This window comes from Trifolium pratense, linkage group LG6 (genome assembly GCF_020283565.1).
Source record: "Trifolium pratense cultivar HEN17-A07 linkage group LG6, ARS_RC_1.1, whole genome shotgun sequence".
Taxonomy (NCBI): Eukaryota; Viridiplantae; Streptophyta; class Magnoliopsida; order Fabales; family Fabaceae; genus Trifolium; species Trifolium pratense.
In genome coordinates this window covers 6,309,226-6,330,728 of record NC_060064.1, presented here as the reverse complement: position 1 = coordinate 6,330,728, position 21,503 = coordinate 6,309,226, and the positions used below count along the sequence as shown (strand labels likewise).

At 32.2% G+C, this 21,503-nt stretch overlaps 2 protein-coding genes across 2 annotated transcripts; both read right to left on the bottom strand.

Annotated features, from left to right (window-relative positions):
* Positions 1 to 965: 965 nt before the first annotated feature.
* Positions 966 to 6,897, bottom strand: LOC123890411 (ABC transporter G family member 39-like). Its single transcript, XM_045940021.1, has 16 exons — positions 6,794 to 6,897; positions 6,249 to 6,539; positions 5,844 to 5,934; positions 4,859 to 5,759; positions 4,548 to 4,708; positions 4,341 to 4,444; positions 4,076 to 4,241; positions 3,785 to 3,981; positions 3,362 to 3,694; positions 2,973 to 3,263; positions 2,804 to 2,887; positions 2,548 to 2,681; positions 2,228 to 2,455; positions 1,965 to 2,136; positions 1,616 to 1,870; positions 966 to 1,362 (listed from the first exon to the last, which is right to left on the bottom strand). Exons 1-16 carry the CDS (start codon positions 6,875 to 6,877, stop codon positions 1,093 to 1,095), a joined length of 3,762 nt encoding a protein of 1,253 aa, XP_045795977.1. The 5' UTR covers positions 6,878 to 6,897; the 3' UTR covers positions 966 to 1,092.
* Positions 6,898 to 10,937: 4,040 nt separating this feature from the next.
* Positions 10,938 to 18,909, bottom strand: LOC123890410 (ABC transporter G family member 39-like). The gene is made up of 20 exons (XM_045940020.1): positions 18,521 to 18,909; positions 17,927 to 18,047; positions 17,746 to 17,834; positions 17,541 to 17,625; positions 17,172 to 17,462; positions 16,757 to 16,847; positions 15,749 to 16,649; positions 15,458 to 15,618; positions 15,240 to 15,343; positions 14,972 to 15,137; positions 14,791 to 14,874; positions 14,496 to 14,632; positions 14,061 to 14,393; positions 13,676 to 13,966; positions 13,510 to 13,593; positions 13,276 to 13,409; positions 12,961 to 13,188; positions 12,686 to 12,857; positions 12,172 to 12,426; positions 10,938 to 11,715 (listed from the first exon to the last, which is right to left on the bottom strand). The coding sequence occupies exons 1-20, from the start codon at positions 18,895 to 18,897 to the stop codon at positions 11,446 to 11,448; spliced, it is 4,374 nt and encodes a 1,457-aa protein (XP_045795976.1). The 5' UTR covers positions 18,898 to 18,909; the 3' UTR covers positions 10,938 to 11,445.
* Between the last annotated feature and the right edge of the window lie 2,594 nt (positions 18,910 to 21,503).

Below are 21,503 nucleotides of genomic sequence, written 5' to 3'. Positions count from 1 at the left end.
GTGAAATTCTACTAATCTTTGTCAATTGTTTGGAATTGGAGTACTAGTACTTAAAGATTGTTGCAATGTTATTATTTTCCTTTCACAAAAGAGAGTTGTAGTAGTGTTATGTTCTGGAGGACTGAAACTTTGATTACTTTATTATAAAGTTCTCAAACGAGAAAAATATCCAACATGAAGACACTACTAAAAGTTTGCTACATGTCTGTCTTTTAGTACTCATTGGCTTTTATATAAAGATCCCGTATATGCTTGATGGATGGAAAATATCCTAAGATATTATGGGGAAACCACAACATGGTGAGAATAAATATAATTTCTCTTCATGTGATATGATTCAAACATTGATTTCATTATTTGAGCGCTTTTTTATTTATTTTTTGTTAAGTAGTTTAGTGGCTAAAATTTCACTTTTTAAAGTAAAATAGTAAGAGTATTAGAATTCAAACCTCAGTCTCTACATTTACCAACTGACCTATGTTCACGAGAAGTTGAGCTCCTTCTATTAGATCAAAATTCTTATTGGTTCAAATTGATATATTTGATTAAATTGGAAGCAATGTTTTTAGAAATATATAGGTTTGAATGATCGTTTGGTTTAAGTTGTTGGATTATAATAATGTACCATGACAATTGACTCAACCGACCATCCATTTTTCAAAAGGACAAGTAGTGTATTAGTATTAATAAAAGTTCATAGTTTTCATTCTGTTTTCCCTAAGCGGTTTTTGAAAAAAAATAAAGGATGCAAACATAATTTATTTGAATCACTTTTTTATTTGAGCACACTGAGATGAATCTCAGAGAATGTAATACTACTAATTATTAATTAATACTTAAATAGTCCCTTTCACTCATATTTATCTCAAGAAAAACAAATATAACGTGTTGGTGCTGGATGCAATGCAATTAGAGGTAATCAATATGAGTATTTGATTTCTTTTTTAATGACTAAAAATTCACCCTTGAATAAATAAGTGAGAAATCTTGGATTTAAATTCCATATATAATATGATTGTATCAACTGAGTTATGATCGCGAGATAATATTTTTTAAAGAAAAGACCCTCTAATTTTCAAAAAAGATATCAACCTATCTTTTTTGAAAGTTTAGGAATTTCATGGCATATGCGAAAAAAAACAAGAAAAGAAGAACCCAACCCACATGAGCAATAGCAACCCAAGGTAAAAAGTCATATTCAAAACCATAAGTTTGTTTGAGAAATTCCTTAACACTCATGTATCCAACTCCTGGGACTTCAATTTGATCATTTTTGTCACCTAATTGAGATGTAACTATGCCATAGATTGCCCAAGCATTGGGAGAAGCCCAATAGAACCATCTCCACCATTTAGGAATTTGCTGTAACATATATATATTAAGGAAAAAATCAGTTAATTAGGAACCTTAATACTTAACATTGGTTTTAACTACTACTATCAAACAAACTTATGTACCAGATACAGTTACTTTTCAGACTCATTGAATAATTGGTGTATCTGAGCTATATTTATTATAGATCAGATACATTAATTATTCAGTGATCTAAAAAGTAACTTTGTCTCTTATAAAAAAGAACGGAGATAGTAAAAAAAAAAATAGTTAATTAACTTACCGTCCTAGGAATGACAAAGCCAGAAAACAAGTTCCATATACTGGTGAAGACAGGACTAAAAATAGAAGCAAGTTGGTAACTTGGGGTTAAAGCAACTGACATCATCCCATACAAGGTGAGGAAGATTAAACACATTGACAAAAAATAGTACAAAAGGAAGAATCTTGCTGCATTCCATTCAAACCCAATCATGGAATAAATAAGAGTAGTGTATATGGCTGCTTGAATTAAGTTGTAAATTATCTCTATTGCCACCTGCATAATCATAAAAATGCACAATGTTTTAAACATTGTAAGATTAAATTTATAGAACAAATTGTTTTAGATTTGTATTTGTTTACATTCATACCTGACCAAATGCATAAGCCAATTCAGAATACATTCTTGCAGCTTTTTCGCGATATAAGACAATTCGTTCCATGTCAACAACTGGTTGCACTCCCATAATATTAATGGTTCCGAGGATCATTACAACAGCAAACATAGCTCCCATAAGATTAAATAAATCTTGTTGTTTTTGGCTGCCAATGAAATTTGTTCAACAAACATCAAATAAGACTTTAGAGCATGCAAAACCATAGAACAAATATACAGATAAGTAAATTGGCTTACAAATGTTGGCCTTTATCCCAAAAAATGAGTCCGAACAATAATCCGATTGATATTGTGAAAATGAATCGAGCACAATTATATGGAGGATTTCTCCAATACGACCAATATTGTTTCCAGAAACAAGCTTTGAACTGCACAAAAAATGGTTGAGAATATTTGGTTGGGAAGAATAAGTCCGTGGAACCTGGTGTAGGAGTACTGATTTCTTCGATAAGCTCTTGGTTCCTTCTGGAGAATGTAAAAATTAAGAAAATGAAGTTATACAACTATATAATATAATCATGCATAGTAGTAACAAGAGTCTCAAAAGAAACAATCACCGGTAAAGTGTAGAATTGGCATAAATCTCTGCAAAATCTACACCAAGTTGGGCCTCAGTTGAAGCACTACTGATCTCAAGCATCCATGCGGCAGGATTATATCCGACATTGATTTTTGGAACCCCCTCAATAGCCTACAACATATAACAAACCATTAAATTCACAAGTAGATAACATAACAATGCTCAAAATATGAAGCTGACACATCCAAAACTCATGTGATGAATGAAAAAAAGTAAAGCTTTTCAATACTCACTTCAAAATATTCTATAAGCTTATGTGATTGATGACCAAGAGGTCCTGCATAAATAATTTGTCCTCCCCTTTTCATCAACAATAGCTGCATCAATAATCAAGTAATTAATACATGATATTAGACTCATGAGTCATGAACTCTAAAGATTTGAAATTCGAAATGAACTTGCCTCATCAAAAGCTTCAAAAATGTCAATGCTTGGTTGGTGAATTGTGCACACAACAGTTCTCCCTGTGTCTACTGTGTTTCTAACAGTTCGCATGACGATAGCAGCGGCTCTAGCATCAAGGCCTGATGTTGGTTCATCCATGAAGATGATGGAAGGGTTAGAAACCAATTCCACAGCAATAGTAAGCCTTTTTCTTTGTTCTGTTGATAAACCATTCACTCTTGGAAAGCCTACAAGTGCATCTTTGATTGGTGTAAGCTCAACTAATTCCATGACTTGTTCAACAAACCTCTGCATCGCCACCATCATCAACCAGTAACTTAATTAGAACTTGACCAATACAATAATATGAAGGAGTTTTAATTAATTCACAAACGCAACGTACTCACCTTTCTTGTTTTTGTGTCAATGTCTGAAGGAAGACGAAGCCATGCAGAAAATAGTAAAGATTCATAGACAGTAACATAGGGAGAATGAATGTCATTTTGCTCACAATAACCACTAACTCGAGCAAATGTTGTTTGATTTTTTGGATAACCAGAAATGTTAATACTTCCTTCAATGTATCCGCCTGTTTTTCTTCCGGCTAATACATCCATGAGGGTTGTCTTTCCGGCACCACTAACACCCATAAGTGCTGTCAATATTCCAGGTCTGAAAGCACCACTAACATCATGTAGTAGTTGAAGTCTATCTTCATTGATTCCCTTACTCTTCATTTCCTGACATTATAAAACAAAACCAAAACCATTACTTTGACGAATAAAAAAACGACCTAGTAATGAAAAAAGGACACAAATTGAGTGACTTACAACAGGCATATCTACACAGTAGTTCAGATGATTGAATGCAAGTGAAAGAGGTTGAAACGGTAAAACCATTCCCTTTCTTCGTTCTTCATTTAAAGAACTACTTTCTGCAGAACCTTTATTTGTATTTTGTATAAGGGTTAAATTCTCATTCTTCGCGTCACCTTCATCCTCGACGAATGCATTTGAACCATCTATAGCTGAAATTTGATTTGATGTTAAAAAAATTCATCAATGCAAAATTTCAATTGAATTAAAATGTTTAAATTCAAAAGGATATAATATAACACTTACGATTCAAATAAGTTATTGCGAGAATGAAGAGAGAGTTGAAAAGAAGAGAAAATCCAAACAAGGCTCCAATGCATATCCAATACCAATAGTCTTGTGTATAAAATCCTCTAGCTTTAAGAAGTAATTTCCCAACAGTAGTTGCATTATCTATAGGGTCTGTAATTGGCTGCAAAATATGTGAAACATTGTCTAATAAGGCTTAGCTACTTATGCTAACTATTTAGATATTGAAAAACATGAATTAATGAGAAAAATGTTTTCTTACTTTGCTCCATCTTTCATCTAAAAATTCATTTATTACAATGGCATTTTGACCATATGACATAGGAGAAACATAATAGCCCCATAACATCCATGGCTTAATATCATCTGTATGTAAAACAAAATAATGTGTAAGTGAGAATTTTGATAGGTCAAACCAATTATATTAAGAAAATTTAGAGTTCCCTTAAACTATAATGATGTATTTTACTTTTAGCGACGATGAATCCTCCAAGAACAAATACAAGTTGATAGGTCAAACCAGCAAGTATGTTTGAAAGAACTTGTGTTCTACCAATAGCACCAACAAGTCGAAATAGACCAAGAGACATGTTGTTAATGCTAACACATACGAGATAATGTCGAAATAATCTGCAAAAAAAGAAGAGGATTATAAGTATAAAATAAAGAACAAACTATTATCACAAATTCACAATATTAGGTTTTTCACAGCTAAAATAATGCGTCCATCCTTGCGACGAAATTATTAATTTTTATCGATAACTCTACTTTTTTTAGTACCTGCTAGCTGATGGAGCAAATCCAATTGTATAGTATGTAGGTAGAATCCAAATGATTGGTTCAATAAATGAGAAGGGGATCCTAAGAAGCCACATAGGTAACCCAAATGCCCATGCAGGAAAGAACATGAAATCCCTTTGTTTGTAAAAGACAGGAAGCCTGTCAACAAGCAAGGATTGTTCAGCTCCACCATGAAACATCATAGTCGACATAGTAAAAAACAATGCTCCAAAGTATTTTTGTCCATCTTCAACACTTCCAAAAGGCATGATAGTTCTAGGGAACAAGGTAGCTAGGAAAATCGCCATCATTGCTAATTGTATATTTCTGAATACAAAAACAGCATTTCCGCGTTTCATAAGTAACCATTCTCTTGATAAACATGCCTTCAATAGTTCCCAATTTGATATTCCAAACTTTTCTTTCACTAATGCAGCTGGGTGAGTTTTTCTTTTATCATAAGGAACCTTAAGTTCTTCCACAAGTTTCTCTCCGATATGAAATGAATTAAAACAATCAACAAATTCAGAAACTGAAACATATCTGTAAGGTTTATCGTTTCTGAACCAATATTGTTGTTGGTCTTTTTTCGATGTCACTTCTTGTAAAAAATCTGCTACTCCTTTTCTTGAAGGACATTTGAAACCGATGGTTTCGAAAAACTCTAACACGTTTTCACGCGGTCCTTGGTATACAATTTGACCTTCTGAAAGTAGTATAATGTCATCAAAGAGTTCAAATGTCTCTGGTGCTGGTTGTAGAAGAGAAATCACCATTGTTACATCTAATATGTGAACCATTTGTCTCATGAACTTGGTTATTTGAAAAGTTGTTGAACTATCTAATCCTGTTGATATTTCATCCATGAAAAGTGTTTTTGCCGGTCCAGCTAGCATCTCCCCTACAAAGATTTACACGAACATCAGACACGACACTAACACCAGTAAAAAATAATGATAAAATGAATTAATTGAACGTAATTAACCTGTTGTGACTCGCTTCTTTTGTCCTCCAGAGATACCCCTTGTCATGTCATCACCAATTTTGGTGTCAGCACAAATATCCAATCCAAGCAACTATACAAGCATAATAAAAATCAATGTAAATAAAATTATGAAATATGGATACCAAAAATTAATTATATGTATGATTTTACCAAAAATATATTTAGAGCAGCTAATTTGATTTCGTATAACTAACTATATACTATTAGTTTATTTTATTTTGACACAAACACAACTAGACACAAACATGAACACTAGACACGATATTGACAAGTCAACATAAATAACAGTTTAATATTTTTTTTTTGATTGAATATAAATACAAAATACACATGTTGGTGTCAGACAATAAACACGTCTTCGATGAGAAATGTTGATATACGAACCTTGAGAACATAATCTGTTATCAAACTGGCTTTTTGGCCTGATAGTGATGTAGCCTTCATGAATGCATCAATCTCAGGGTCTGGCTTAATTCCTGCTCCTATTTCCCTTCTTAAAAGTTCCTCTAACATTTGATACCTTGTTCCAACACCTAAACAACGTCCTGAAAAATCTAATGTCTCTCTCACAGTCATTTCTCCATAATGAAGGTCATGTTCACCAATATAAGCACATGTTCTTCTAGCAACAAATTCATTTAGTTCATGTCCACAATAAGTAATTCTTCCTCTAATCTGCTCACAACATAAAAAATAAAATAAATTCGGAGTCGTCTAGTATGGACTCGATCGGTCCAACCGTGAACCATATAATTTTTAGTAAGTTTTTATAAAATGTAATTTATTTTATTAAAAATGATAAAGGTCCACCTTTAGATTATTTTTGAGAGATTACATACACTCTGAATTAGAATGATGGTGATAAAAAGTAGGAATAAAATATTTCGGTAAAAAAAAAGAAGTTAAATATGAATAATCACTAGACAAACCCTTAAATTCCGATCAAGAGACTCTGCAAGTGTCTTAAGCAATGTAGTTTTCCCTGAACCTGGAGGACCCAAAAGTAGGGTCATCCTGAAAAAAAAAATACTTATTGATACTATAATTAAAGGTGAAATAAAAAATTTGAAATCATAATACAACATTATAACCAAGACTCATATCTATCAAAGTAAGTGCAAAATAATATGTTCAATGTTATTCTGACGAGATCAATAGTACCTTGATGGTTTGATGATTCCACTAACATCTTTAAGAATACGAATATTTTTCTTTTTCGAAGGCGCCAAGCGAAACAATCCTAGAATATTCTGTCGTAACAAATAACAATATTATATATGTATATTAGTCAAAAAAATATTATATATGTATATTAAAAAAAATCATAAATTTTGTACCCAATTCTTTTTTTATCATAAACAACATCAATATTCTTTCAATAAAAAAATGAATCGGATACTTGTGATGAAACAAAAAAGTGTCACTATTTTTGTTTTTAATAAAAAAGAGTTGAAACTTGAAACTATCAGAGGCGGATCCAGGGGGTGGCTGTGGGCGGTCACGGCCACCCCCGGAAAAATAATAAATTACTAGTGTACCTTTGATAGTAATATAAAATTACAATGGTATATTATACATATTTGCTTCTGAGCAAAATTATTAATACTTCAGTCTGTCCAAGCGGTTAAAAGTGGTCCCCAAACACCAAGAGTACTTGGGTTCAATTCTTGGTGGATGCCTTTTTTGTTGTTTTTTCCTTTTCTGTTTTTTTTCCCTTTTTTTTTTAAAAGAAAATCAATTATTTGTGACAAAATTTTGTCTCAAGCCATTAGAAAAAATAGGGGTGATCGTATCCGAACCAATGCAAAAGTAAAATCGTAAAAAATCGCATTTAGTTTTAACTGCACAAATCATTTTTCTTACAAACCGCACGGTTTGGTTTGCGGTTTTCATTTCAGAAACCCGAACCAAACCAAATCGCATGCATTTTTATCTCGCGGTTAGGATGACTTTTAAGCTCAAAATCGAACCAAACCGCACCGCGAACACCCCTAAGCAAGAACATTTTCCTATAATAATAAAACATATGATTTCCTAATGATACACTTTGTGTGAGTATTAGTGCAAAGACATTTATTGATTATTTTAAGTCACTTGACACATACGGAGCATTATTTTATAGTATGGAATTTAATTTATTGATAATCAAATTTTTATACGCAATATAACTTTGTATTTAATTTCTATATTATAATTTTTTTAGTGGCCCCTGGAATAAAAATTCCCAGTTCCGCCACTGGAAACTATAAATAGAAAGCATTCTTGTTTTTTTTTTTTTTTGGTTACAAAAAGCATTCTTGTTTTATGTTAAGAAAATGAAAAAGAATTATTCAAACGTATAACTTAGATATTAGAGACATAAAACAAGCATACCTCAAAAGCATTAAGAGTAACATTGAGTAGGGTAGGAAGTGATCTACTACCAACATGCACATCTCCATCAACCGATATATTCTCATACCGCACTTCAATTTTTGGAACTTCAATCCCCACCCTGTATTGTACATATATAAAAAATAAATTATAAGAATTAAAAAATAAATATTTTATTAAAATTGATAGATAAATAGATCATACCTATTAATTCTATCTCTGAGGCCAAGTAGAAATCTCTCATTATCTTCCTCAACACACTTTAGCATATTCTCAAGAAGTAACCTTCTATCCTCCAACCCAAGATTTGTAAAATCAATTGGGCAATGCACAATCTTTCCATTATCAAGCATTTGATTCAACAACCCTTTTCTGATGCGATCGAACGTAGGTAAACGTTCGATTGCAGCCCATATAAGATCCTCCTCATTTTTCTCTTGAGTATCTCCATCCCATGTATTGAACACATGTGGTTCCCCCAATGGAACGAAACTCGTCGAAGGCCAACTTCTATGTTGTCTCTGCTGCCGGATTGACATATTCCATGAAAATGTTGATGACATGTCAAAACAGTTTTTTTTTTGATAAAATAATTTCAGTTATAATAAACTTTAGTAACTCCAATGTTCAAAAAAACAACAAGATTTATATACAACCGATACATTAAATTTAGTCAAAAAAACAAAAGAAACACAAAATAGGGAATATACAATAAATTTGAAAAATACAATTTTACTTATATTTTATAATAAAAAATAGTACTACTATATTTGTTTGTTTTTTCCGGTCAAAGAGCATTCATTTTACAACAATTCTTTGACTGAAGATTTGGGACTTGGAATTTTGACTAAAAAGTGGCAAAAAAATATGTATTTTGATATTTTTCTTACAATGTCAAAATAAATACCTAAAATATGTAAATGTATTTTTAGCATATATTCAACGTAGTGGAGTCACAAACTGTCAAAAAAACAAAAATGTAGTGGAGTCACAAAAATTGGTAAGAAAATATAAAATCAATTTTTTTAAACTAAAAATCAAGTTATAATTAGTTAAATATGTAATGAATCAAAACTAATCTGTTAATTAAACAAAATAAACATAGAATAAAGACGAAAAAAATTAAACTACAGCGTGAATAAAATAAATTGGTATTGGGAAACCAAATAAATTTAGAAGCACCGACTTTGAAAAAAAGAAACTATATTCTCTCCTTCCTTTAGCATTCATGGCAATAATCAAACATTTCTTAAATAAAAAGAAGGTATTGGGTGCACCGTGCACTTACAATAACTTGAATACATTCACAATTCAATTATATTTTCATTTCTTTATACTCCCTCCGGTCCTTATTATAAGGAACAATTTGCATTTTTTTTTGTCTTTTATATAAGGAACACTCCTTAAATCTATGTTTTATTAAATAAGTAATTCCTTTTATACCCTTATTGAATTGAATTGTATACTCCAATATAACTTATTCCAATGCTTAATATTAATTACACACACATTTCCTATACAAAAAAATTGGAGGCAAATTTTAGTAAATAAAGAGTCACGTAAATAGTCTACCACCATTCAATAAAATCTATATATTCATGTATGAGTTACATTGGAATTAAGAATAGTGGTTTAGTATATTGATAATTACAAGAGACAACAATCAATTAAGACCAATGTTATTTTTGGAATTAAATATAACATTTTAGAATTTTTAATAAAAAAAATAGGTCTCCTTGGTCTGTGTGTTTTTGTCAAACTGTTTCTTATAATAAGGACCGGAGGGAGTAGTATGATTGGTTGCGAAGACATTTCTTTACAGTACCATTTTAGCCCCTAATTTTATTCATGAGGGTTAAAGTCGGGATAAAAATGTTATTATGAAAATTATGAACTAAAATTGTAAGTTTGTGAAAATCAAGGAACCAAAAGGGAAATTTAATCACGTGTATTTAAATAAACTAATGAACCAATAGACCAATAAAATTGAACTCTTTTTAAATATTTAACATGGCATTTTAAATAATTTGACTATATATAACAATATTATATTTCAATTCTAAGTTTCCAATAATACAATTAAATATTGTAACAAAAAAAAAACAATTAATTATATGGGTAATATTCTTTTGTATCTTTTTACATGTCAAGTATAATAAATAGGTGAGGCCTACTCTACCGCTCATAATTTGAGGTATTTATCCTTCAATCAAAATAAGAACAAACCACGTAAGTGTATTTGCATATGGTATCTACAACTAACTTGTAACAAAATTTTGAATTTTCATATATATGTTGATTTGGATATGACTTTGTTCTCATTAGTTGATGGATAAATACCCTAAAATTATAAAAGGGTAGATTAGAGAAAATCTAATAACAACACTACTAAGCTTTAAATAACAACCTCAACTATGAGTTATGTTCGAAACATGTTGAAAAAGATTATGTGGAGATTGTGGCATAATCGTAATGATTTGATTTGAAATAATCATTGTTAAGAAGTTTTATATTGATTGCAAGATAGTCTGAATATATGTTTATTAAATAGAAATAATTTTTATTTTATAAGTCAGTTTTATAGGGTGAATACCGAATACTAGCTTAAATTAGGCCAAACTCTCACTCTTAAGATCAATATTAGTAGTTAAGGGTTCATGATCTCTTTTTTGTTTCTTCACAACTATATAATTGAGACGATTTTAGTAAGAATTATATCAAACTAATAGCTGTTGTTCTATTCAGAAAATAAATGAACACTATATAACTGTTAAATAAGTATAATATCAAAACAATATTGTTGGTGATTTCACATGAGACATACAACTACTTCGTCATCTATTTATTTACCTACTCAACTCCTATAGTTTGGAATTGCTCAAAAAAGAGGAGACTCCTAAAGTTTTATGTATTGAATCCATGAATTTCTATACCAATAAAAGAAATTTATGTGTAGTAACTTTTAGAATAGTGATATGTCAACACAAAAGTTGACATCGACAGTTCGACATCATATTTTATACGGTCGGTTAGATTTTTTTTAATAATTTTCATGGCCGCGGACCACGCGCACAGACTGCATTATTTGCATGGCGCGCATAGTGATGTACGGTGTCGATGACAGAGATGTCATTTTCTGTGTTTGAATAGCAACACTCTAATTTTTTAAGCTGATGATATATATGGTTTTGTAACTTTTGTTCATATACTATCTTTTCTGGAAGTTCAAGAATTTGATGCCAAAAGCAAACACAAATGCAAAGAGAAGAACCCATCCTATATGAGCAACAGCAACTTCTGGAAGGAAATCATGATCATAACCCCAATTATGTTTCAAGAATTCCTTAAGTTCCATGCTTCCATCTCCTGGTATCACTATTTCTGTTTTCTTGTCCCCTAGTTGTGAGGTTATTAGGCCATATAATGTCCATGCAACAGGTGAAGCCCAATAGTACCATCTCCACCATATAGGAATTTGCTGTAGTATATCATATAGTAGAAATTAAAATATATGTTAGTTTCATGTTAAAAATACTTAGGCCAAATTATATTTTTGACCCTCTAACTTTCAGAAACTTGCAATTTTGGCCCTCTAGCTTTCACAAACTTGCGATTTTAGCCCCCTAACTTTAGCCAATTTTGCAAAATGATGGTCCCCCACTGATTTTGACCAAGTCAATGCACATGTGGCAATTGACTCACATGACACGTCAGCATGTCTTGCCACATGGACAATGACTCACAATGTCATGTCAACATGGCTTGCCACATATGCTGACGTGGCATGTGAGTCATTGTCCACATGGCACGATCCTCTATTTTATTCATTGCCGAATTTGAGACCAAAAGTGTATTTAAGCTTATTAAAAAAGATAAGAGTATCATTTTCGTAATCGAAAATATGAATTAAGTAACGAAAGGGTGGATCACATACCGTCCTAGGAATGATGAAGCCGGAGAACAAGTTCCAAAAACTCAGAAAAAAGGACATACAAATGCCAGCAACATGGTGACCTGGTGTTAGCGCAACAAGCATCATTCCATACAATGTGAAGTATATAAAACTCATTAGTATGTAGTAATAGAACCATAAGAAGTTTGTTGCCTTCCATTCAAATCCCATCATGGAATAAAGGATTAGTGAGTAAATGGCTGTTTGAATTGCATTATATATTGTCTCAACTGCCACCTGCATTATCAATTAAGTGCTTTTAGTTTTGGCATATTTTCTTTGGTTAGGAGATGTTGAGTTTGAGAAAACAGTTTTTGTTTTCATTTTTCTTTTTAAGGATTCGTGCAGGAACTTATTTGTATAGGAACTTTCCTGCACAAATCCTTGAAAACATGGAACGAAGTGAAAACCAGAAGATAAAAAGTGAAAGTACTTTCTCGAATCATTTAATACGTAATACAGTTGTCTATAGATTACTTTTCCTTTGCTTTTATACCTGACCAAATGCATAGGGTAATGCAGAATACATCCCTGCTGCTCTTTCTCGATAGAAGACCGTTCTTGCAATGGCAACAACTGGTTGCACAGACATACAATTTGTTGCACCGAGAAAGAGCACCGAGGAGTACATGGCTCCCAAAAGATTCAGTAAACCTTGTTGTGTTTTGCTGCCAAAAAATTTGAAGTGAATATTAATGAAGTACATTATGAACTTGTTTGAAAACCAAACACCATTTAAAAATTGAATGAATATGCACTTTTATGACTTACGTATTTTTTGCTTGCTTCCAAAATATTAGACCAAACAATACTCCAATGACTATGGTCATGAAGAATCGGACGGCATTATATTGAGAATGTCTCCAATAGGACAGATGTTGTTTCCAGAAGTTAGCTTTGCATTGAACAAAAAATGATTGCGAATATTTGGTTGGGAAGTACAAGTCCTTAGAATCCGGTGCTGGAGTACTCAGCTCCTTAATAAGTTCTTGATTCCTCCTAAAGAACGAGAAAATAAGAGTTTTAAAGCTAGAATTCTCGTTGCGTGTAAGTAAGCTAACATAATTATAACATAAAAAAGCTTACTGGTAAAGGGTAGAGTTGGCATAAATCTCTGCAAAATCGACATTTAATTGAGCCTCAACTGAAGTAGAGCTGATTTCAAGCATCCATGTGGCCGGATTATAACCATCCTTGATTTTTTGAACTCCCGGGATAGCCTGAAGTTTGTGTAAATTAGATGAAGTTATTAAGATTGATAATAAAGACTTCAAAGATGGTAGACAAAAATGTAAAAACTTCAAAATTTTCAATACTCACTTCAAAATATTCTACAAGCTTATGTGAGTGGCGACCGAGAGGTCCGGCATAGATAACCTGTCCTCCTCTTTTCATCAAGAATAGCTATAGTAACAAAGAACTCAAAGTTAAAGATATGAATAATATATAACATAGAAACTCATAGGTCTAGAGATTCTAGACTTGCCTCATCAAAAGCTTCAAAAATGTCTATGCTTGGTTGATGAATTGTGCAAACAACAGTTCTCCCCGTATCTACTGTGTTTCTCACGGTTCGCATAACAATAGCCGCAGCTCTAGCATCAAGGCCAGAAGTTGGTTCATCCATGAAGATGATTGAAGGGTTGGCAACCAGTTCCACAGCGATCGTAAGCCTTTTCCTTTGTTCTGTTGATAAACCATCCACACCTGGAAGGCCGACAAGAGCATCTCTAAGTGGTTTAAGCTCGACCAACTCCATAACTTCTTCAACAAACATCTAAATTACAAATAGAAGTAGAAGACTAAATCAAAATTATACTGAAAATGAATTTCATCAAAGACTCAAGATGATAAAGCTTGTACCAACACACCTTTAGAGTTTGCGTCTTTACATCTGAAGGAAGACGAAGCCATGCTGAAAACAATAGTGATTCATAGACAGTAACATGCGGAGAATGAATGTCGTTCTGTTCGCAGTAACCACTTATTCGAGCAAATGTTGCTTGGTTCTTTTGATAACCTGATATGCTGATATTTCCTTCGATGTATCCACCTGTTTTTCTTCCAGCTAATACATCCATGAGTGTTGTCTTTCCAGCACCACTAACACCTACAAGTGCTGTTAATATGCCTGGTCTAAAAGCACCACTAACATTTTGTAGCAGTTGAAGTCTATCCTTGTTGATTCCTTGACTCTTCATTTCCTGATGTGATAAAAGTCGCATAACAAAAGCTCATATTTTCATCGAAAACTCCTATAATTTTGATAAACATATAGTATAAGAGGTTCAGGTTCAGTAACTTACTGCTGGCATGTCTACAAAGTAGCTAATATGATTGAATGCCATTGAAAGAGGTTGAAACGGTAGAACCATTCCTCTTCTCGGTTCATGGTTCGATGGACTAGTAAATTCTGAAGAATTTCTCATTGATATGTTGGTACCTGTTCTTAATCAGAAACAGTTAGCACTTCGCAGTGTTATAGAAACATCGCCATTGAATACATGAGAATTGTGTGCAGCTAAAATTTCCTAAAAATATGAGATACACTTAGAATCACAAAAAGTATAAGGGAAATATATATTAGTTACATAAACAAACCTTCAATAGGAAGGTGTCTAGAGGATGGATTTCCATTCTTCTTGTCATCTTCATCCGCAGTGACTGCTTTTGAATCAACTAAAGCTGAAATTTTTTAAAATAACATTATAAGTGTTAAGAAACTGTAAAAACATTATTATTCGATTACAGACATCGAAAATCAAAAGAATATATAACTTACGATTCAAGTAAGTTAGTGCAAGAATGAAGAGAAGGTTGAAGAGAAGAGAAAATCCAGCCAAGGCTCCAAGGCAGATCCAATACCAATAATCTTCTGTATACAAGCCTCTCGATTTCAGAAGTACTTTTCCTATTGTTGGTGCATCAAATCTTGTATCTGTATTTGGCTGCAAAAGATAAAAATAAAAAATTTAACAATGCTTAAAGTTCATATATCATATAATACATTAAGGCAGTGACAAACATGAATAGGAAAATTAAATTCTTACTATATTCCATCTTTTGTCTAAAAATTCAGTAATTGCTATGGCATTCTGGCCATACATTATAGGAGATATATAGTAGCCCCATATCATCCATGGCTTGATGTCGTCTACACGAACAAAAGCAAATATGTTGCAATAAGTATTTGTTCAAACTAGAAAAAGACCATTAGGTCTTGCGCAAGTGGTCGATGCGCAGTGTGTGTGAATGTTCAATTACTTACCTTTGGCAATAATGAAACCTCCTAGCGTAAATACCACTAGCAAGGTCAAGGTACCTAATGAATTAGCAATAACTAGTGATCTACCAATTGCAGCGACGAACCGAAATAAAGAAAGAGCCATCTGATGAATGCCAAATAATGCCAAGAATTGTCGAAAAAATCTGATCATATAGACAAGAAATTTATCGTGTCAGTATCTCACACTGACGCATATCAGACACCAGACACACCTTCAATTTGAAGTGTCTGATAAGGAAAATTGTTGCCTCTATCAAAGTAAACTCATATTACCTGCTAGCAGAAGGAGCAAAACCAATGGTAAAATATGTAAGAACAATCCATATCAATGATTCCAAAAAGGAAAGAGGGATCCTAAGAATCCATATCGGTAACGCGAACGCCCATGCAGGATAAAACTTGAAATCCCTTTGTTTGTAGAAAACAGGAAGCCTAGTAACTGTCATGGATAGTTCTGCCATCCCATTAAACATCACATTTATCAGTGTAAAGAATAATGCTCCATGGAATTTTTGTCCATCTTGAACGGTACCAACCGACATTTTTGTTCTAAAGAACACAGTAAAAGTAATAATAGACATGATTGTTATCTGTGTTGTTTTGAATACATAAATAAAAGCATTCCTCTTCATAAGAAGCCATTCTTTTGAAAAGCATGCCTTAAATAGTTCCCAATTTGATATACCATACTTTTCTTTCACTAATGCAGCTGGATGAGTTTGACTCTTATTATAAGGAACCTTAAGCTCGTCCGCAATTTCCTCTCCGATATGAAATGAATTAAAGTAATCAACAAATTCAGAAACTGAAACATATCTATAAGGTTCATCTTTTCTAAACCAGTATTGTTGTTGATCTTTCTTGGATGTTACTTCTTGTAAAAAATCAGCAACACCTTTTCTATCTGGACATTTAAAACCTGTGTATTCGAAGAACTCTAGCACGTTTTCGCGTGGTCCTTGGTATACAATTTGTCCTTCTGAAAGTAGAATAATGTCGTCAAAGAGTTCAAATGTCTCTGGTGCTGGCTGTAAAAGTGAAATGACGACGGTTACATCCATTATATGAACCATTTGTCTCATGAACTTGCATATTTGAAAAGTGGTTGAACTATCCAATCCTGTGGATATTTCATCCATGAAAAGTGCTTTTGCTGGTCCTACCAGCATCTCCCCTACAACAAATTACATCAAAAGCAATTAGTACAGATTGAAAAATTGTGAGATTAAATGTTAATAAGTTAAGTTTGTTGGTCAAATATATAATTAAAAAGAATAGAACCTGTCGTTACTCGCTTCTTTTGTCCTCCTGAGATTCCCCTTCTCATTTCGTCGCCAACCATAATGTCAGCACAAATATCCAATCCAAGCATCTGTTAACATGATCAAATTTAGTTTTTACAAGACTAGATAAGTTTGGATAAACAGCTTAATTAAGTATTTTTTTTTGCACTCGTGCTTATAGATAAGTTATTTCTTTAACAAACAATAAAATAAAGTCAAACTGTTTTCATAAGTTATCCCGGGAAAGTTATAAAAATAAGTTGAAAACAGCTTATGGACATAAGTTCTCCGTAACAGTCTCACAAGTACTATGCCACCAAATAAGTCGATCCAAATAGACCTAAAATAGAAGCATAGAGGTAAGACTAATATATAATTAAGCTGAAATTAAATACCACAACATAGATACAAACCTTGAGAACATAATCAGTTACAAAACTGCTTTTTTGGCCTGATAATGCTATAGCCTTCATGAAAGCATCAATCTCAGGATCTGGTTTAATTCCTGCATCTCTCTCCCTTCTTGAGAGTTCCATCAACAATTCATACCTAGTACCAACACCTAGACAACGCGATGAAAAATCCAAAGTCTCTCTCACTGTAATTTCTCCATAATGAATGTCATGTTGACTAATATAAGCACAAGTTTTCGTAGCAACAAATTCATTTAGCTCATGACCACAATAAGTGATTTTCCCAGAAGCCTAATCACATCAAAAAACAAAGCTCATTATTTATTTAAACAAATTTTACAAGTTAAAAACAATGAAAATGAAACCAACCCTTAAATTATGATCAAGTTTTCCTGCTAAAGCTAAAAGCAATGTTGTTTTTCCGGAACCTGGAGGACCTAGAAGCAGTGTCATCCTGAAATTACCAAACAAAATAAAATAAATATAATTTTCAGTGACATATAATAAATTGTATAAGAATGCATAAATTGTAAAAAATTCAAGAATGCATCAAATTAATTTTATCTTAAGCTACCTTGATGGTTTCACAATTCCACTAACATGTTTGAGAATTTGAATCTCTCTCTTCTTGGATGGTGCAAGATGAAACAATCCCAAAACACTCTACCATGCAAACAAACAATCAAATTAATCAGATAAAGTATTTAATACCATTAAATCTGGTAGTTTTTTAATATATATGAGAAAATAAGTACCTCCAAAGTATTGATGGTAACATTAAGCAGTGTTGGAAGTGCTCTGCTTCCAACATACACATCTCCCTCCACAGATAAATTCTCATAACGAACTTCAATTTTTGGAATCTCAATCCCTACCCTGTATTGTATTCCATTGCAATCACAAATGTAAGCACATATTCAAATTAAAAATGACCTTAATCATACTGAATGACCTTGTTATCGACAATATAGAACTGGATCCTCTAGCTGCAATAAATTGTTGCAGCAGTCGAGGATCCATTTTTTATAATAGATTATCATATTCTTTTGTGATCTATCCAACCAGTAGTTGGTGGTTGAATACCGGTCAACCACCAAAAACTAGTACTGTTTGACGGACCACATATTCGTCAGACCACTGGTTGGCCTTGTCGGATCATATATATCCAGGGTCCGTCTGACCACTAGTTGATTATCGGACAATAGTCAACAGCCAACTAACGTGGTTTAACGGATCATATATTATGGTCTTGACTGCTAGTTGGTTGTTGGATAATGGCCAAAAGACATTGTTTGACGGATCAAGAAAATCCAAAACACAGATAGATCATAAAGAGACAGTTCACAGACCTGTCTTGTCTGTCTCTAAGTTTTCTAAGAAACTTCTCATTGTCTTCTTCGACAATCTTAAGTATACTATCCAACAAAATCTTTTTATCATGTAAACCAAGTTTAGCAACATCAACTTCATCATGCACAACTTTTCCATTTTCAGCAACATGTTTCATTACACCTTTTCTCATACGCTCAAAAGTAGGCAACCGTTCAATGGCTGCCCAAGTAAGGTGGTACTCATCATCTTCTTGTGTGTGCCGATCACTCCGCTCGAATACATCGGGAATGGCCGCAGCTGTCGCCGTCCAGACGTCTCTAAAACTGGTTGATGTCCAACTCCGACGACTGCTTGTTGATATGGCCACCTCATCCCCCGCCAATACCGATGCCATGTTACTAACTAATTGATTTCTCAAACAGATAACTAATATATAGATATCTTACTATAGATGTATATATATATATATTGTAATGTACTGTATAATATTATTTTTTTCCTGAAATGATTTGTAAATTAAATGTTACTATATATGTAGCTGGTTCCTTGGGTTTGTCGCTTTCTTGAACGTGTTGCTATGTGGTTTTGACTACTTGGCATCTTGGATTAAAAAGGTTTAACATGGATTTTCTCAATTATTAAAATATTGGATGTGAGATGAACAATTTCTAAACAGAGTCGATGTTCACCTTGCAAACTGATTTTGTAAGTTGAGTTAGACTCAACTCTCAATTTTAATATGATATCTTAGCGTCTCTCTAAGATCCACCCACCAAATAGTATATTTGCTCACCAAACAAATTTAAAATCAATTCGGGAAGGGGTTAGAACCACTTGATGCCAGAACTGACCACGAACCAGATTAAACTGGTGGTGAAAAATATAAAAAAAAATATAATTAAGATCAATGTTAATTACTTGTGATACAAGTTAAGATGAATAATAAGTATTCATATTTCCACCACCCTAGTATGTTATTGTTTCTATTGCCAAACCCTATAAAATTTAAGCTTCTCTTTTGAAATTTTAAGAGTGTGAATTCTCTCTTGACTTCTGAGCCACCAAGAGACAAGTTGAGACAAACTTTTTAAAGCGACGTTTATAATAAGAAAGAGTAAGAACAAACAAGTAGGAAGATCTAACTTGAAATTCATTTAAATTAGATATGGACTGCGCATTACACAGAAAGAATTGAGAGAAAGCTTGTAATAAAATTCAATCTTCTTTTTTTTGGAGAAATTTCATTTTTCTAAATTCATTGAATAAGTTATTATATATCTTGGCTATCACATTATTAAGTATTTACTCTAATTTTTAAATCACGACTAAGATAAGTGTCAATATTCATTGCATGGAAGTCATGATTAAATATTACCATTAGTTGGTATGAAAGTTATGAAAACCATAAATAGAAAGAAAAAAGAAATTTTGTACAATTGCATGATCCGTTTATTTTAAGAAAATACCAAGTTTTTGGAACACTTTTCCACAAATTTAATTTCTAACAAAAGTTAAATATAAAAATATAATTTTGGAAATAATGTGTTTAATATATATCTTAAAATTTTAAAAATTAATCTTTTCCACATAATTTTTCTTTTATTTCTTTTAGTTTTCTTAACAAGTGTATTAAGGTATCTAAGCGAGTCTTATAGAAGGATGAATTTGATTTTTATTTTTTTTCTCCATTGAAAAATATCGACGTGATAAATAAGAAATATAAGTTTCGGATTTAGAACTCTTTATTGGAAATTTTCTCAATTTTTCAATTTTTTTTTATTTTACTCTTATTTTCTCTCATGTTGGATGGTTGAGATTGCACTTGACAAAAATTGAGAAAGATAATCCCGATGGAAACGATCCAAATCCATAAGTTGCATATGTATACGTAGCATTGTAGAAACTATTATTAATATTATGTTGTTTCGTTCTATCTTTAACTACATCACACCATATTCTGAAGTATTGTCTGCTTTGAACTATACTAGTATGTGAGGTCTCATAACTTTATCATTTATAAAAGACGTATTATGAATCGGAGAGTGTGAATGTTACATGTTAACCTCAATTTTTAAACAATGTGGAATTTTAAGTATACGAAAATGATATACAAAACTGAAAACTCAAAATAGGTTGAACATTGGAGAAAGATGCTATTAGGAAACTTTTCATGTCAACTACTAATCTGTTTCCACAGCCTGTTTTTGGTAAGCATTATCTAATTAATTATTACTTGGAATAGATACGTTTGCAGAATAAAACAATTAATAACGTGACAATGACAAGAAACCTACCTATACAAGATATTCTTCATTTTTACGATAATATTTTTTGTTTATAATATGTTGAAGTCATAAATGATGGTTTATAATTCACTTCAATTTCATGTGCCAAACCGATCCTTTTGTCAGATTCCCGAAGAATAAGCAAAATGAGATTTTGCATGTTTCCTGTTAGTTATTTATGCCTAGGTTGATGTTGAGCTCTTATTAATAAAGATTTCGTTAACCAAGGTTTTCGGAATACTCTTTAAGCATTTCATTTAAATAAATAATTTATTTAAAAAATGAAATATTTCAATATCTAATGTGTTGATTCTCTAAACATTTTCTTAAAAGTTTCACAAAAATTTACTATTTAAAATACTTAAAAAGTGTTTCAGGTACACTCGTTAGCATTTTCTTATTAATAATAATGGAGAAGCATCATGAATCATGATTCATTAATTTTATGCTATAGGATATGCCTTTTCTAAGTCCCGGACCACCACCCCACCCCACCCCTGTTTGATTTTGTTTTTTAATGATAGATTTTTGTTTCCTTTCTTCTTCATTTGACAATTTTCAGCTTAATTTATAGTATTATTCATTTGTGATCTCAACTCATTCAATAATACAATATATCAACATATTGTTGCTCAAAAAAAAAATTGTGTTTCATAAAAGCTACATTTATCATTTTGATGGAAGTTAGTAGTTACATAAATATTTGACATGTTGA